This window comes from Clytia hemisphaerica, unplaced genomic scaffold (genome assembly GCF_902728285.1).
Source record: "Clytia hemisphaerica strain Z4C2 unplaced genomic scaffold, Clytia hemisphaerica genome assembly, whole genome shotgun sequence".
NCBI lineage: Eukaryota > Metazoa > Cnidaria > Hydrozoa > Leptothecata > Clytiidae > Clytia > Clytia hemisphaerica.
In genome coordinates, this window is record NW_027103699.1 from 917767 (window position 1) to 936937 (window position 19171).

The 19171-nt window shown below is 36.3% G+C and overlaps 1 protein-coding gene across 1 annotated transcript; it reads left to right on the top strand.

The window, feature by feature from the left end:
* Positions 1 to 2498: 2498 nt before the first annotated feature.
* LOC136803957 (glutamate receptor ionotropic, NMDA 2D-like) lies at positions 2499 to 7761 on the top strand. Its single transcript, XM_067060684.1, has 5 exons — positions 2499 to 2797; positions 3586 to 4079; positions 4497 to 5367; positions 5834 to 6003; positions 7061 to 7761. Exons 1-5 carry the CDS (start codon positions 2579 to 2581, stop codon positions 7554 to 7556), a joined length of 2250 nt encoding a protein of 749 aa, XP_066916785.1. The 5' UTR covers positions 2499 to 2578; the 3' UTR covers positions 7557 to 7761.
* Positions 7762 to 19171: the final 11410 nt, after the last annotated feature.

Consider the following 19171-nt stretch of genomic DNA (forward strand, 5'->3'; position numbering starts at 1 on the left):
CCCGCCCTCTGCCCATGCCAACCATGCTTCTTTTTAGCTGTCGAACGTTCAATAAACTCCAAACATATAGGCAACTGGATAAATCTGACACACACACTACACATAACAATAACACATAACAAACACATACTAATGCTCGTTAAGAAGAACAATTAAGAATCAAAACAAATCCGTATTTATGATTCGTTTACAAAGTACTTTTTATTTTTAGTACAAACACATTAAAGACAAAATGGGGACTTTGACTAAAGCAAACAAATTGACGTTTACGGTTATAATCGATTTATGTTGATAAATGAATGAAAGGATGTCCTTAAAAACCTATATCAGATTTAGTACAAAACTCGTAATTTTGAAAATTTGGGAAAAAATGTCGAGACAATATAAATGAACAACCGGCGATATATCCAACTGACCAATTATACGTTTTAATTTTATGTAATAAAGAATTGTCAATATCGTTATCATTATTTTGAGTCAAATTAAATTTCCTCCTTACTACTAGACTAGTAAACTCACGCGGCAATTTTCATTTTTTATAAGAACTCTTTATTATAAGCACTATTCCCGCGTTTCTGTGTCCAAGGAAAGATAGACGCTTGCTAGTCTACCTTACTACAATATATAATTCGCCATTCCGCGAATCTCGCAACTTTTGCTCATTTATAAAATCTAACCCACGCGTTGCCCTCAAACCCGAAACTTATTCACGTAAAATTGAATTTCAAAGAATTCAAAGATTTAAATAAAATGAAAGTTGGCGAAGGACGGCCGTCTTTAAATCGATGACCTATTTCAGTTAATTATACTTCATTACTCTTTCCATGAGCATGTTCTTCCTAGCCATCTTAAACGTGTTTCAAGTTAGTTTTAAATATTTTAATATCGGATTAGAAAATTGGTGATAATGAGGATCCTTCCCTTTGAGATCACCTTTCTTATTTACTCTAAGGATAAAGAAAGATAAATATTACAAAATTAGATGTTCCCTTTAGGATTTTAGTTGATAGTATGCTAGATCCCTCAGACCCTTTCACAAGCTTTTTCTAATTGATAACATTCCACTGTAGTAACGTTAAAGCACCGATGAAATAATACTTGGGACCAAAGAGGGGTCACAAAATAATTTTTGAAAAAATAGAACTTAGAAATAAAGCTCGTCTCGCGCATGACAGTTTGCTTTTTCATATGCAAATCGAGTCAAAAGAGTGTGAATCAGACCCTGGTCATGAGATTGTCTAAAATTCTATCATCAGCTTAAAAATCACTGGCAGTCACCTTTGTACAGGTATGTGCTCCCTTTTTAGACCTACGAATACCACCTTATGAAACCACAATATCTATCTTATTTAGAAGAAGAATTAGAATTACAACTGAAAATGCTAAAGTTTTAGGAAAAGGGTTTAAAAATTTGCAAAACTCCAAAGATTTGTGTAAACTTTTCTAGACTTTTTTTCAAAGTTAAGGATTTACCTTATCAGCGCCACTACGGTACCTTTTCCATGACCTCATTCGAAATTACTTGCAGCCGAAAGATTGGTTCAAATATGAACGAAATTTAGCTGGGCAGCATTGAAAAGTTTAATTCTTTCAAAGTTTACCAGGCCAGTGAGAACAGGGGTGTAAGGAAAAATCTTTGACAATGCTCGAAATTTTATTGTGATAAAGGACAATGAAATAAGCAACAGTGTATCCACAGGAGGTGGTTTGACGGCAGGTTATCTGATACTTGTGTGACATGTAGAAGATCGGAAGGCTGGGAACGCTTTTAACAGCTTGGCCAGCTCGGAAATTGATTTTCTCAAGTAGATCCTGTTATCCAATCTAACGTTAGTTGTCGGAAAAACTTCTGATCTATCGGTTTGCATTGAGATAAAGGAGGTAGTTTGTCGGCAGGTTATCTGGTACTTGCGCAAATGCAGAAAATCAGAAGGTTGGAAAGACCTTTAACATCTGGGTTGGATTACAGAATTTCGCCAGACCACGTTACCAAATTTGCAACGAGAGGCCTGGACACCAGTTTTTGCTTTATATCTTTATAGTTGGGTCCGGTGGAAATATTTTTAGGCTTACAAGCAAGTGAAGTTGAGCCTGGCTTGGTATTCGACAGCCGACTATCATTCTTCCCAAGAGGGGAAATTGGTTCGCTTTTTGAAAGCTTTGGCACTGTTTGTTTCAAATTCCCATCGGGATATCAGATAAGTCTTTCTTAGGTCAGGAAAACCATCTTTAAAAGCTTTTTTTATTTCGCTATCACTATTTTAATTAAAGTTGGGGAAAAATTGGCTACTCGATGTAATATTTATTTCTTGAATTGAAGAAAATGATATTTTTTGAAGTATTGAAAAATATGTTTAATTTATCTAACATGATAACTCCATGGGATTAATTCAAAATGTTGGATGAAAAATACATTTTTGAATAAATTAATCATTTTTTAAGCAAACCACATGAAAAAGAAAGCGAATTCTCTTGTTTGATAAAGTTATTTCACAAAATTGTTCTTCTTAAAGTTTAGTTTTGACAACGAATATCCGAACATCGGATTAATGTTGGCAAACAATTTTCTGACCATGCAATGAAGCTCAAAATCGTTGTAAAAATTTCACTTCTGCTGGGACAGATTTATGGACCAGTTCTAAGTTTTCACGATTTGAGAAATGGTGGAGATTCTCAAAGTTTGGCAAATTTCACAGCTGATTTACACATTACTTCATCAGACAGTGATACTTGTCCTTATTCACACATCGTAACTTGTGGTTTCATGGAAAATTATCTTCAAAAAGATTTTTCAGGGGTAAGAATATGAAACATTATAGGTTAAGTTTGAACACCCGCTTCTCACAGAACCCACTGGGACCCCTTCCCACTGAAAAAATGGCCGAAATATCGTCCCCGTTGGAAAATTATTCTCTAATTGTTTTCCCACTGAAAATAGTGAAATAAACCAATTCTCACTCCAAAATATTTACTATTTTTCCCATCCCCACTGAATTTTCTGACTTAAAAACAAAAGAATTGAAATCCCCAGCCATAAAAAATATGGCAATATCGATCCCCATCGAGTTTCAGTCCGTTATTTTTATCCCCACTGGTTGAAAAGATCCCGGGTGGGCAGTGGGTTTACCAACTGACGGTATGTGCGGCGAAAAAAAGGCTTTTAGAATCACACCCTTACAGTGAAATTTTTTTTTTTGAAGTTCATACCCTTACAGTGCATTTTTTCAAATTTTAAAGAGCAAAAAAGAAAAAAGATTTTCGGTAGATTTGCTAAAATTTCCACCCATACAGTGCATTTATCAAAAGTCCACTCTTTCGGTGCATTTTTGCTATTTTGAAAAACATACCCTTAACCGCCGCACATATCCGTCGGTCAATTTACCTGACTACCCCCCCCTCCCCCCCGGGAAAAGATCCTACCGGGTCTGTGAGAAGGGGGTGTGTTTGATATCAATCTGATGCTATTACAGGACCATTTTGTCGCTAGATGTTGGTTGCAAAGCTCGGATCGAAAAGAAATGTTCCGTGTAGAAATGAGTTTTCTCAGAATTACTTACATACTATCTTATCTGCTTTTCTTTTTAGGTGACTTTCTACAACCAGAGTTCACATTTTCTATTCAGCAACCACACCATCAAAGATCTACAAGACATTAATTCCCGTCTCATCATCACTTATGGGAAATGTTCTGGGTTTCATGGTTTCTATGTCATCGTAGCTGAGAGAAACTATGGCTATGAGCATGCGCCATGTTTTCTTTTGTCAATCGAAACACAATTTATTAACGATATTTTACAGCAAATTGATTGGTTTAACCACGCTATCTTACACTTGAATCCAGTCTTCCTTGATTTATTACTAGCTTACTCGTCTCAGTACCCGAATCTTCATTTCGTTCACTTTTATCTTTTATGGTCAATCAAAGAGCGAGATTTTGATGAGCTTAAAGAGAAGTTTATGTTCTTGAGACTAGAGAGAATAAATTCAGCTGATTTCGAACAAAGTCTCGATCGATATGTTTTAGACTTTCAATACCAAAAGATTAATTTACAATCAGGCACGAATAACAATAAATCGAGGTAACTATTACATAATGTCAAATTTCCGCAATTCTTTTATTCTGTCAAAGGATTTTAGATATTGACTTAAGGTATCCATGTCGATATTTTGACGACCAGTCGCTACCGGACATTTAGTCTCACATGTCTCGGTTCCAGTCTTCTTTTTCCCGTACCATGATGGTAGCTTTTCTAACTTCGAATTAAGTGCTAAAATTTATTTTTCCCATCAATGCTGTCCACAGCCATGCCTTCCGTGAATTCAACATCATACCCTTTCCCTGTCTAAGTTTCATTATATGCTAGATTTACAAGATTTTTTTAATGTTGTGTCAGAGATAATGTGATCTTGCCCTAAAATCATCTCGCATACTGCATTCATATCCTTCTTCCAGAATCCTTTTTTAGATTGACTTATTTTTAACACCATTTATCTAGACATGTCGAGGATGCGAAACAAAACCGTTTAAGTATTTTACGACCAAATCAAAGTCGTAAAAAAAAACATGCTATTTTGAGCCAAAAAATCACGATACGAGTTGCAACTGTATTTTTCAAGCCATTAGTTTTCGAATTTATTGATAACTCTACAACCAATCAAAATGGAGTGTGCTTTAAAGGACATAACTGCCGTATTCCTGTTGTTCAAGATGAAACGAACCATAAAACAAGGATAGGCTGTTGTATTGGTTATTTTATAGACGTTTTCAATTTGCTAGAACGTAAAATGGGATTCACATACGAGCTTTACGTAGTTCCCGATGGAGCTTACGGTGCTTTAATTGACGGACGCTGGAACGGAATGATTGGAGAACTTGTCGCCGGTAGAGCAGACGTGGCGTTACAATCTTTAAGTGTTACGTATCAGCGCCAGAGAGTTGTCGACTTCGTTCCGTACCTATTAACGTCAAATTTTGGACTTATACGCTCGATATCAAGAACAGACCAAAAACAATCTTTCAAAATTCGTTGGGATTTTGCCACTGCTTTATCCACCATGTTGGCAGCCTCCTTTCTATGTGCTACTATTCTAGTCATCGTTTTTCTTTACGTACACGAAAACCTTTTACATTGGTTATTTGCTGCAAATGTTTATTTTCCAATTGGGGAAATATTCACTTACACACTTGGACTAGCTTTTCAAAGAGATATGGGTGCACTGAACCCCCGTCAATGGTCAGGCAGATTGGTTGCACTTGGTTACGCAGCCGCAATGACTGTCTTTATGTCAGCATATACAGCAAAAATATGTGCAAGTTCCATTGATAATCAACCTTTGGATGATTTCAAAGGATTTAGTGGACCTGAGGTAAATTGGATGTTTTCTTAGCATTGCCATCTGCCTCTGGCAGCTCCTTCCTCCATTTTTACGCACGCCGTACCTAATTATACAATCCTGTAGCCTTCTTATCTGACACTCGATGTGTAGAAATTTCCAAATTTTCGAGAAAATGTTTACCATCTGAAATTTTATTTTCGGGAATTTTGCCAGACCACGTCATATTTGGCATCGGGAGGCCTGAACTCTAACCCTCATTTCCGGGGACTGTCTGGTCCTACAACCTTTCAGGCTTCTAGGTAAAGAAAGTTCAACCCGACTGGGGATGCGGAATATCAAAGGGCGGCTATCATTCCTCCTTGATGGGGAATTGGCCCACTCCTTTATAGCTTTATCTTGGGCGGCCGCCAATCCGCTATTGGAATATCAGATAAGTAACAAAAATTGTCTGAAATAGAAGTTTCCAACTTTCTACTATTTAGCTTTCAATTTTCAGTTTCAAAACCCATCCAATTCATACAAAATTGGTACAATAACTGGAAGAGGACAATCTCAAGAAGAATATTTTAAAAATCATAACTTGGAACAATATCGAAAGATGCACGATTTTATGCTGGAAAACAGCGTCCAATCAGACGAAGAAGCACTTGAAAAGATTTTAAATGGGTAAAAATCGATATATTTTTACAAATAATTTTGAGCTTAAGAACTGAACTTAACTTTATAACTGAATTTAAAGGTACCCTCTTAGTCCTCAAAATTAATTTTTCTTCCGTTTGTGTAGAGTCTAACTCAAACACACAAAGTGAGTTTCAATACACCTTTTCGACCGTAGCCGCCAATTGCCACGCGGGCATCTTCTTATCCGTTTTACCACCCTCGACCCAATCTTTTTTTACACCTTTTTCTATTGTCTATAGGTGCGAAAAAAGACTGGGACGGTTTTAGGGTATGGTAAAACGGACAGAAAAAATACCCGCGCGCGGCAATTGGTGGTTACGGTCGAAAAGGTGTATACTGTGAGAAACACAGTTCGGACTTTTTTTTGAAATTTAACTTTTGAGGTACCTTATCGGGGAAAACTTCGTCGGGGAAAAGTGACGAAATTTTGCCAAGCGACGAATATTTTTCCCCGACGAAAATTTTCCCCGGCCTTAATGCGTTTACCAACTACCAGCAAGTGACGAATATTTTTCCCCGACGAGAATTTTCTCCGACGAAGTTTTCCCCGATAAGGTAGCCTATACTAGACGTCACGGCTTTTTTTTGCTACGCTGTAACGTCTATTCCACTTTGCGACTTTTTCGAATGTTTTGAGCCCAGGTTTTCGGGCTCTAAACATTCGATTTTTTTGACGTCACTTTAAACGTTTGAAACTTCTGCAGTATCAAAAAAGTCGAACTTGCGTCAAAACACTTGAAAGGCTTCTATTTTTTGAAAATCGTCAAAGTGGAACTCACTAAAAAACGGGATGAAAAACTCCGGTTTTTGGTGAGGTGCTCGCTACCTTTGAGGGCGTGTTGTGGGAATTTTATCGCGCATGCCTCAATGTTACTACTCTTCTAAAAGTAACAGAAGAGCATTATACTCTTCATTTTAGAGTGAAAACATTATATCGGTATAAATGTTTGGATTTCCGCAGTTCCTTTGGGACTTAAAAAATAAAATTATAGTAAAACTGTATTTTCTTGATTGAAGTTTCAAAGTCTTATTCCATGTTTAGAACCCTACAAGCTCATATTATCGAAGTTACTTCAGTTGTACAAGGATTGGCATCAAAGCTATCAAGACATTGTGATAAGGTTACCGTCTATGAAGAAAATCTTGGTCAGCACGAGTTAACTTTTGCTTACGCTAAAGGTTTTACGTACGGAAAACAAATCTCTGATACGTTACAACGTATGAAAGACCGTGAGAAATTCGAACCAATACGTAAGAAATGGATTCAAGAGAGTTTTTGTTTTACCAAAGTCGTCTCGCAACAATTTGAATGGACCTATTTTTCAGGCATTCTTGTTATCATGGGTATTTCCTTAGTTTTAAGTATGCTCATAGTTTTGGTAGAGAACCTTTACGTACATTTTGGTTTGAAGAATGCACTAGATCAAAAGAAGAGGCGAGGATCTTTACAGAATGGAGCGTCCAGTTACAAACAAGCTGTTATCTCGAAAACATCGAACCTTCCATATAGTGCAGATAATAATGCGATCATTTGGTAGTTTTACACCCCCATCTCACATACATAGCTTTAAAATGTTCTTAACTTGTTCTTAATATTTTGGCCATGGAAGCCTTTGCTCTTATATAGTTTTTTTTTACGTGACATTAATCAAATATTCCGTTGTTGATTTGATAAAATTCAGACGTTTCTAGGTTAAAAAAGGGTAAGAATTCAATAAAAGATTACAATGTTAGTGTCGGTAAGCTAGCGGTGTCGTTTTTTTCGTCTAGTTTGATAGGACTTTTTGATGATCTACACGCGTTATTTTTTATGAAAGTTTTAAAAATTAGCCTTCGAGGGTCCTTATCTTTTTGAGTTTAAAGCCTAAAAATGAAAAACATCTTAGAAATATTTACTTTAATTATTCAACTGTGCTATTTAATGAAATCTAGTTCAAAATCGAACTTTCAGTAAAATTAAAAAAAACCTCTGGCAAATAGGTCGAGATATCTCTTGTCGGCAAATGCCGACACCGGCAAAGAAATCGAAAATGTCGAAATTGTCGGCAAGGGAAGGGTTAAGGGGTATCCGCTGGTAACGGATAGACTTCTTGTATTGAATCTGTTGTGACGAAAATTTCATTACGCAAAAAAAATCAAACAAAAGGCTTCAAATGACACAGAATTTTAAGCTTGCCCGTAAATCACCGATTAAGTGCCCCGCTTGAATTAGCGCCCCGCTCGAATAAGCGTCCCCCATTTAGTTAAAATAATTTTATAAGCGCCCCGCTCGAATAAGCGCCCCCCTTTGAATAAGCACCCCCCTCCAGGGAGGGGCGCTTATTCGAATTGGTGGCCTAGGCTAATTTCTGGGATAAGAATTTCTCTTCGGATGATTAACAGTCGAAAAAAATTGGAACAAAAATAAAAATCCAGGTCTTTTAGCTTTCTTTTTTTTCTGTTTCTTATTGGATTTTTCTTTTATTCATCCTTTTTTGAAGTTAAGTTTAAGCAGATTCCGAATTTGTTGATATACGAATTTCTAAAATAAAAAAATAAGCGCCCTGCTTGAATAAGTGCCCCGCTTGAATAAGCGCCCCTCTCAGAGCCTGAAAAATTAAATCGGTGATTTACGGTATTTCTAACATTTTTTTTGAGAAAAGCTAAGATTGCCATATACTCGGGTGAAACAAGGCATGTCCCAAATATATTTTGCATGACGCACACCGCTTCCCATTATTCATTAACGTTCATATATAGCTCAAAAGAATCATATCAACGAGCGGATTTCGAAAAGTGCTGGGTCAAAAATTTGCATTAAGCCAATACCAAGATATCGGTCAAAAATTGATTTTGACGTTATAAAATACATCGAAAAAACACGTCATAAGTAAGATTCAAATGACGTCATTATTACACTTGAGTGTCTTGGCTTCACTTTGGTATGAAAATCTTTTGGAGGCTCGTGGTGGATCGGTGGTTTTATTGAGATTAAAGTTTGAAAATCTCTGGTGTCAACATTTGGTTTTTTTCTTAAATCTAGAAGAAAAGAGGTTTTATAAAAATTTTTGCGGCATGCAAAACTTTAACATCTCTAATTTATTTCCCGAAAGTTCTTTTTCAAATATTTCAATTTCAACATTATCTTTCAATTGCTTAATGATAGATAGCTTTTTTCTAATGGCCCCCAAAACGTAGGCTTGCAATTTTAGCGATTTCTCTAGATCTCTTTAAGAAGATATGAATACAAAATTTTGGCCATAGTTTAGAAATGTAATTTAGAGGGTTTTGGGCATAAATTTGTTTGGTAAAATCTTTACAGTATACCCCTGGTTGTTAAAACGCAGGTTTGGGGCCCCCAAAACGTAGGTGTAGTTTAAATCAAATTATTAAGCCCAGTGGTAATAGGGGGAGAAACTATGAACATATTCTAGTTTCCCCTTAAATTTACGACTCAATGGATGTAAAATTTATGATTTTTATAAAATATTTCAAAATTTCAATGATGCAAAGTCAAAACTGAAAATTTAGAAATTTTTAAAATGGCAATTTTGATTTAACGACTTCTTGATTTAGTTTCTTTCAGCGTTTTATTACATATTTCGTTAATATCCTGTTAGCTGAAGCCGTCAGTGGAAAAAGCACCCAAGAAATCAATGAAAGCCTTGATGTTTATCCAGTGCCTATATTGAATGCCCAATCTACAGTCGGGACAACTACAAAGAAATGGCAACTATTGTCTTAACGGGAAATATTTCCCGAACGGGAAACTAAAAAGAGCCACAAAATAAAAGAATTTCCTGATCTAAATTTTCCTTGTTTCTGAGTTTGCCGTTTTGAGATGCAAGTTCCCAAACAAATTTGATCAAGTCAAAACGGGAAGTTGATTTTGGTAAAAAAATAAAAAGTTGCCAGTTTGGAATGTAAAAATGCTGAAAGAAATGAAAAAGGAACATCACTTTAATTTGCAAACTAGACGTTTTTGAGTTTTTGAGGCACCATGTCAGCAATACAATCAAAGTTTTTTAGAGCACCTATATACATAGGCAGTTTTAGACCATGTCGAACTTATCAGGGGAAGAGATTAGTAATTGTAATTTCATTGTCGTTTAACGAGCGTTGCACTCTTTCGCATGTTTCCGACGTACTTGCGCTATTGTCTTAAATCCGCCAGTGTATGCACGGATTTGATACTCAAAACAAATTTATCCAGTTCCGTTTGGGATAAAGTTGCCAAATCGGGAAACTCTAGCCCGTAGAAGCGGGAAAAATGGAAATTAGAAACCAATACCTGGTGGATTTCTTAACTACCCGGTGAAAGGTATTTGTTCACCCTCTTTTACAATAGGCATCAATATTTTACATCCCATTACCATTTCCGAAGTGCACAGAGGACTTCTCTACTATTTCTCCTTTTCGAAATGAAACAAACAATAAAAAACGATAGTTGTTTCTACTTTTTGTTTGGTATTTGCTTGAATTAACACTCGCGGTAAAAAAAAAATGTTTAACAAAATCGGTAGTAAAATTACAAGTTGGATAAACTCAAATAAAATACAACTGAATTTTTGTGACGAAGCGTGTAGCGTAAAACCCCCAGTGGCTGTTTATTCTGGAGGAAACATTATCTCCGAACCAATGGCGTCCGTCACTCCGACCTTCGGAGGTTAAAGGTCTTCCCCCCTTTATGTACAAATTGTTGACCGTCAAATGTAAGAGATCATAAATTTAAATTATAATTATTATAAAGGATTTTTACGAGGTATGAGCTTCATAGCTTCAAAATGTTATCAATCTATTTGTAATTTTCGTTTAAGGAATACCAAATTCATCAACTTGATAAAACACATCCCCGGTTCCATGTTTGATAAGTTGTCGGTGGTGAATGTTGATAAGATCGTCAATCCCCAATGAGCGGGGTTTGTTTTGGTAATCGATCGTCTTTTAGTATATTCTATTGTAGTCCTTGGTGGTTGATCGTCTGAGCCATTGATTGATCATCTGTTTGATGTCCAGGAAGAAGCGCTCGTTCGATTGTTCCAATGTCATAAAAGTAAAGAAAGGTTGACCGGAGTATACATACAGGGGCTTATGGTTAAATATAGTACGATAAATTCTGGAAATTTCGGAGAAGTTTGCTAAAGTATGTTAAAATGTGATTTGAGTGAACGCAATAGCGAGGATGATTTAGAATTTTGAATTGTATTTAAAGACGTACGAATCATAATTATCACTTAATGATGCGCATGCATAATTAATTTTCCGTGCGAAATTGTTGAGAACCTGCTTTTCCAGCTTTTTTCAATCGCTGGAAACATCGTTTCTCTACTATTTCTCCTTTTCGAAATGAAACAAACAATAAAAAACGATAGTTGTTTCTACTTTTTGTTTGGTATTTGCTTGCATTAACACGAGAAAGAAAAAGGAAGTCGGAATGTCTAAATCCCTAAAGAACGGGAAATTTTAAAACGTTTTTCGGCATTATCTTTGATATACGTGTTTCTGCTGGTGTTTGATGACCAACGACCGTGTTTTGAAATGAGACGGTCCGAAATACCATTGTTTGCTGCCTCTGATGCACCTCCTGATCTTAATGAGTGCAAGCCGTAAATGGAAGGATTGGTTTCTTTTGAAAGATGATTCTTGAAAGTTTTCAAAGCGGTCGTGTAGGATATCGGAAGAAGACCATGGGCATTGTGACCTCTCTTTGTTTTGTAAAGATGACAAATTAGGTAAGCCTCGGGTTTGTAATTTAATTTGGATAGTGACAAATATTTGCGAAGCCAGTAGATTGGACAGCATTTTGTTCCTGTCTTGCTAATGACAACGATATTACCTTCACGAACTTGGTCGGTTTTTGACTTTGGTAGAAAAATTGTTGCACCGAAATTGTCAAAAGTGATTTCCTTTATCTGAATTTGAAGGATTTCGCTAATTCTGAAAAATCCTGCAAAACCTAGAATGACCATGAGAAGAAAGCGAATTTTGACTAAATTTGTTGAAGTGAAATATGTTTTTGCGAGGTTTCTAATAAGCTCTGAAGGCAAGGGCTCCTTTCGGCGGTGTCTGTCTGATGGGGATCGCCTCTCTGCGATGATGCGTTTACCTCCTTTGAGTGCTAACTTAACAAGTTGGTGATCTGTCGGAGAATCAAAACCTGAATTCAAATGTCCCCACCTTATGCCCAAGATTGCTGCTGTCAGTGCGCCTTCGGTTGCGAAAGAATTTGTGAGATCGTTTAAGTAGATGGCGACGTTAAGTGAATCCGCAGGACAACTGTTTATTTCTTCGAAGGGGTCAGCCCAAGATACCCATTTCTCCCATGCTGGCTTGTATTTTCTCAAAGTAGATTTTGCGTAAGCTGCTTCTAATAGGGTAGGTAGACTTTCGGCTTTCCGTTTGAGGCTTTTATTCTTAATTGCCATTAACTTTTCTTTCAAACTTGGAGCGTAATTATCTGTCGGAAAATTTAAAGTGCAATAAATTAAGTAAATAATTATGTTACCTCTACGTCTGCGAACTTGAATTCAAGGTAGTAATCAATCATCAACTGGAGAACGATTGCTCCTTCAAGTGCGTTGCACAGGGGCATTGACGCGAAAGTTGTGTTGCACAGGGGCATTGACACGTCAAAGGTGTTGCACAGCGGCATTGACACATAAAACACATTTGTAACGGAGACAGTGATGTGAAGTAAATTCGTTTTGCAACGGGGCGTTAAAGTTGTCACCATCATAAAATAGAATAAAGTAAGAATTTGTTAAGATCTTGTTCATTTAGTTTGCTCAATATATTATGCGGACATGTCAATAAATAACGCCAAAGAGTAAAAATTTGCAAAGCCGTCAAAAATACAATCGGTGTTTGAATAATTGACAAAGAAAGGATCAAGCACTAAAAAATGTTTTACAAAAGGTTCAAACTCGAAACCGTTTGATGTCAATAAAGGCCAGTAGTATGCTGATGGCCACAAGGGGATAAATAGTATGCCTTTACCTTTACAATTTCTTAAATGTTTAATTGTTTTTCCTACTAATGCTATTGGAGGACAAAGCCAATTAATTTCATGGTTTCCCCAGTGGCACGAAAAAGAATTAACTGCAGAAGTACCAGGACAATATTCTTTGGAGTTAAACCGAGAAGATTTTTTGTTTAAGTTGTCTGAAAATCGGTCGATGGTAACCTGTCCGTAGTTTTTAAGTATATAATCAAAAGTTTCATTGTCAATTGACCAGTTGTCTGTATCGTTGGTCTTTGAGATTTTATCGGCAATTTCGTTTAACTCTCTAGGGATCCAAGTAGGGTAAATTTCAATGTTGGACGATAAACAAATGTTAAAAATTTCGATTGCAAGATTTTGCAAGTGTTGCTTTGTGCTACCTCGATTTATGATTCTACATATATTATTGTTGTCGGTAAACCACTCAATATTTTCGTTTTCTAAGATTTTAGGAAATGATAGCAAAATGTATTTTACTGCAAGAAGTTCGCGGTAAGTCGAGCTGGTTTGCCGTTCGGTTCGGTCAAAGTTCCCTCTAGCTATGATGTTACCGAGTTTTTCCACAACATAACCTCCGTAACCGGTTTCACTTGCATCCGAAAAAACGATTTTTGTGACTTCAGGTTGTGTGTTAATTCTAAAGCTCTTCGTGACTTCTAAATTTTTCTTCCAAAATTCGAGCTCTTGTCTTACATCAAATGTTAGGAGACGTTTTTTGTCCCAAGAGAAACTGGATTCGACAAATTTGTACAATTGCTTTGTAAATAAATAAACAAGTGGCCCGATAGCTTGTGCCATAGAAATAAGATTTCCTGCTATTCTAGAAATTTCTCTAGCTGAAATAAATTCACAATTTAAAGCTTCTAAAAGTAAGTTTTGGACTTTCAGAATTTTTGTTGTTGGGACTTCGAATTTCATTTTTTCAGTATCAATTATGAAACCTAGCCATGTTTTTCTTTTTTCGGGTTCGAGGCTCGACTTTTCAAAGTTTACTGTCAAACCAGCTGATTGCATGTCTTGCAGCATCCTATCTCTCGATCGAATCAAAGAAAAATGTGAACTATCCCCAGCTATACCGTCATCAAGATACATCGCGCATTTAATTCCCATCGAACGCCATCTCTTTACTAATTGTCGCATGAGCTTTGTAAAAACTAAGCATGCTATATTTAACCCAAATGGCAAAACTTTGAACACAAAAAATTGCATTTTACCGTCGAATTCCCATGCGAATCCCAAAAAGGTTCGAAAAATATGATTGATCGGTACATGATGGTATCCGCTTTTGAGGTCGAAAGTGATTAAAAAATCGTTCTGGTCGATTAACTCTGAGGCTTGTTTTAAATTTTCGTATTTGAATTTGTTTGGTTTGATGAATTTATTGACGTGTCTGAGATCTAATACCAACCTAAGCTTAGAATTTCTTTCTGCTACGGTTAAGGGGTTGATGCAGTAGGGTGGCTCCGATACTTTTTCAATACAACTGTCTTCCAAAAGTTTTTTGATGCTGTCTTTGACAAAATGGTCGTTCTTTAAACTGGACGCATTGTTCTTAGCGTAAAAAGGTGGTGGGTTTGATTCAAAGGGTATTTTATAGCCTTCACGTACGACACCCAGGGCGAATTTTGATGCTTTCAAATCTTTTTCCCAAAAGTGCGAAAATTTCATTATCTTAAGCTGGGAGCAAACCGTCAAACATTGTTCTTCAAACATCGTGACGTTTCATGTTTGAAATCGATGTTTGACTGTTTGCGGAGTCAAAAATCGTATCTTTTCAACAAAAAGATCAAAAAATATGTTTGAAACAATGTTTGAACAAGTTCATAATTTTTTCAAACATTCAACTCGGGGTTTCCCTAGAAGGAAGACATTGCATTGCTAATCGAACATTGAATATGATTTCGAACGCGTGATTTGAAAAATAAAGAAAAGAAAGAAGCCGTTGTAATGCAACAACATAAATGTTTGAGACAATGTTGGAAAATGCCGCGCAAACCATTCAACAAGAAAGTTCAAATGTTTGAAGAACCATGTTTGATGGTTTGCTCCCAGCTTTACCAGCAACGGAGACGCTTTCGGAAGATTGCTCAAATTCCCAAAATCTCTCTGGAGAAGCGAAAAAACGAACAAAAACTTGATATCAAATTGGCGAAAGTTATTTAGAAAACAACGATGTTACACAAATTTGAATTACATTCTACACGTTAAGTGTTGTTCATGTATATAAATTTAATAAATTGAAATGACTGTCCTTTGGTTAAAGTACATTAAACACAATGAATTTCATTATTCGAAATTACTGTCTTTTGATTAAAGTACGTCAAGCACAATGAATTTAATTGTTCATAAAAGATAAAATAATACTAAGGAAAGTCGTTTGAATTATAACGCTTCACAATTTTTCAACACGAGTAAGCAACTTGACTGTGAAATTTAAAGTGATAACGAATATTTTTATCCGGAGGTACTTTTACCGTCTCTCGAGCTTTTTGAAGAACTTGACGAATTTTTATTTGTTGATGACGATGAATGTGATTTTGTTGAATATGCGAGAGACGAAGGCGATACTATATTCGAAAAGGGACAGTGCGATACGTAATGTCCAACACGTTTACAGGAGTAGCATACTATTTCGTCCATGCGACTTCTTTGTTCGGTTTTATTTCTTATTACTTTATTGTAATCTGAATCATCGGAAAGTTTTTGTTTTTTATAAAAACGGCCTTTGACAATCTCTGCGTTTTTTATTGCTCTCTTTAGTCTTTTAACTCCTCTGCCTCCCCAGATGTCAATTCATTAGCTTTAAATTCCTTAACTGTTAGCCAACCGTAGGCATCGGCGATCCTTAAATGCTTTATCCTGGTTTCAAGTAATTGCTTACCTTTCTTTAAAGCAGTTGTTATTCCTTCCACGTCCGTTGTTTCGATAGCTTCAAGGGCATCATCAATCTTATCCAAAACTTCTGTATTATGTTTGAACTGATCGAGGTGTCCAGCCTTTGAAAAAGTAACATTGTCGCTTTTTCTTTTATTTTCAAGCTTTTCCTTTAATTTTGTTAATGTATTTGAATTTGTTACAGAGGTTTGATCTGCAACTTGTTGCGCTCTTTCTTCTGCTACGTTTAAGACTTGAGGTCTCAACTCTGTTTGAATGATTTCTTTCACAACCACCTTCAACTGTTCGTAATTAATAGCTCCATCAGCCATCTCTCTGACATGTGACTATGTTAAAATGTGATTTGAGTGAATGCAATAGCGAGGATGATTTAGAATTTTGAATTGTATTTAAAGACGTACGAATCATAATTATCACTTAATGATGCGCATGCATAATTAATTTTCCGTGCGAAATTGTTGAGAACCTGCTTTTCCAGCTTTTTTCAATCGCTGGAAACATCGTATCTTCCTGATTGGGAAATCGGTTAACTTCCTGATTCAAAAACTCTATCTATTTGAGTAAATTTTCCACATTCTTTAAGGTGATAAAGATAGTATAGTTGATGGTCTCTAAGTCTAAATACTAAAGGATTGATAGGCCATGCTTTCACAGTTTGTATTCATACTGAAAATCAAAATCAAGTGAGCTTTTACCCTTTTGTTCTACATGAGATTTCCATTCTCATTGAGCTCACCTTAGGACTAGTGATTGGAAAATGCTCATGATTTGAAATTTTGACAAGTGTTAGGTATTGATGATACAAGCTTGCAGCCAAAATTTCAGAAAAATTGGACGAGAGGTGAGTGTTTTAGGTAAAAATGGACCGGTCTATAAAATTCCAACAACTCACGTGACTAAATTGAAATTTGCACACTGTCTTAGATAGTCAATATCTATTACTGGTAAAAATTTCAATTCAAAAGCTCCAGTTGTTCCTGGCTTTCGGCAGGTGGTCAACGTGTACTTTACAGATCGGTCTGTAAAGTCCCAAATACTCCATGGGAAAGAATCTATTTTATGCTACTCGTTTGATAAATCAATCTAGGAACGAATTTCAGTCAAATTGCACGAGTCAATCAGTCAATACATGATTTTGGTCTAGGTTTACATTCTAGTCTGTAAAGTACTAACTAAACAGGTAGCCGAACCAAAATTTTGCAAATAATCTTCAATTAGCCATATCTACCACTGGTCAAAATTTCAAGGTCAAGCATCTTAAAATCTCAAAATTTGTCAATTTTTGAGATTTTAAGATGCGCTTCCCCTAGTAAAAAATAGGAAGATGCTCGAAGGGTTAACTAGATATTTTCACCGGGGTAGGATTTTAGTTAGTCTGGTTTCCTGGAGTTCATTAAAATGTTTGTTTTCTTGACTGGGTTGACCTTATTGATACGATCATTGACCCAAGACCATAAATTTCTCAGTTTTGATCGGGGTAAATAATCTGAATTAATTTTGACCATGTTGATTCATCATCCCACCGGGGCATAACATTAGGTCGTTTTGGCAATTATTTCCACAGTGTAATCCACCGGGGAGGATCTGACCACTGATATAGGGGTGTCTTTGAAGGTGTCAAGTTCTGCATCCAATTTCTCATTTTCTCCTTTTCTATGATGATGTTATTCAAACTGTCTATATGACGTGTTTTTTCGACGTATTATATAACGTCAACATAGGGTCATTTTCAGTTTTTGACCCAGTACTTTTCGAAATCCTCTCGTCAGAGGAAAGCTGTAAATGACTTGGTAAAAAACGGTAGGAAGTGGTCAGCGTCACGCAAAATAAGTTTTAGACTTTCCTAAACTCACCCGCATTTTTCAGAGTAACAATGAATGGTAATTTTTCCCTGTCTGCTGGTGTAGTTTTTAGTTTCGATTCTTGAAATACTGATGTATGTTTTTTACCCAAGTCTCATCATTTTAACAGCATCTTCTACTGTTGGCTCCTTGACATGATGGATGATGATATTCTTCGAACTTCTAATTTCATCTCTTTTCTGCTGCCTCCCAGCAGTCTAGTATTATCTAGTGCTATCAGTAAACATCAAAAAAGCTGATAATACACAGGGAACGAGGTTGGCCATGCATCATGATGTCAACGAGGCAAAGATTACGTAATTTAAAAACAATACGTCAGATTTCATTTGTCCCTGGGTTTGAAACCATTGCATTGCAGTGTAACTTTGTAACGTCAGATTTTTTTATGACATATTGTTTTGAGAAGTTCCCCCTCTGAGAGGGGGACCTCCACTGACCTTTATATAACCCTGGACAAAGCTTCTCAATCCCAGCCAAGCAAAATCTTTGATCGGAGTTTTTTTAAAATTGGTACCCTAATGTCGGCACTACTCGATAGCGGTGTAAATGCATCGAGAGAGCTAGGTCTACTTTCCCTCAAATTCTTTTGATGATGTAGCGGCGTTAGACGTTAATTTTTAGCATTGCAATGGCTTCTCCTTGGGTACCAATTCTAAAAAAACTCCAATCAAAGATGGCAGATATTGCTTGGTCCAGGGTTATATAAAGGTCAGTGGGGACCTCACATCAGCCAACACCAGGGTATTCTTTGGCGTCCATAAGTAACGTAAATAAAGCCTGGGATACACGGGAACGAGGTTGGATGCATGGCTATATTTACTGATAATGGGTTTGGATTTCTTTGTGTTTGAAGAAGGAGTTGGGTAGCGATTTATTATGATTTTTAGAGAAATTTATATAGTTTTGATTATCATAATTCTTCTGCGTACAGGGTAAACCTCTGAAAGTAATTGAAAATAAACTATTTGAGAAAAACAGTTACAGTACCTTCAGTTATTGTGGCATAGTTTTAAACCCTTTGAAAATAGGAAGATGAATATTTAAGAGAAAGTCTAAGATAAGGCTAGTCTTTCCATTTTCGAGATTTCGTCTAAAAGTCTTTAAAATGAGTTGTCTTAGAGCAATGTTTGTCTAATGTCAGGAGTAGATAATGATAACATTGAGTCCCTCGATGTTGCTCATACATGGTCTAGCACTTCTTACAGCAAATTGTGTTCTCTTTTGAATTGTGTTGTCTCCCCAGCGTGCTCGATTAACTTCACCGACATGCCGTAAATCTGAAAGTTTTGTCACGAGCCCGAATTCAACGCATGATTTCAAGTATTCAAGAGGGTGTTAAAATTTTTTAACCGTACAAGACGATGCTACCGGTGGCGCTAAGTCTGTTGAAGATTATGACAGAAAAGAAATATTAATA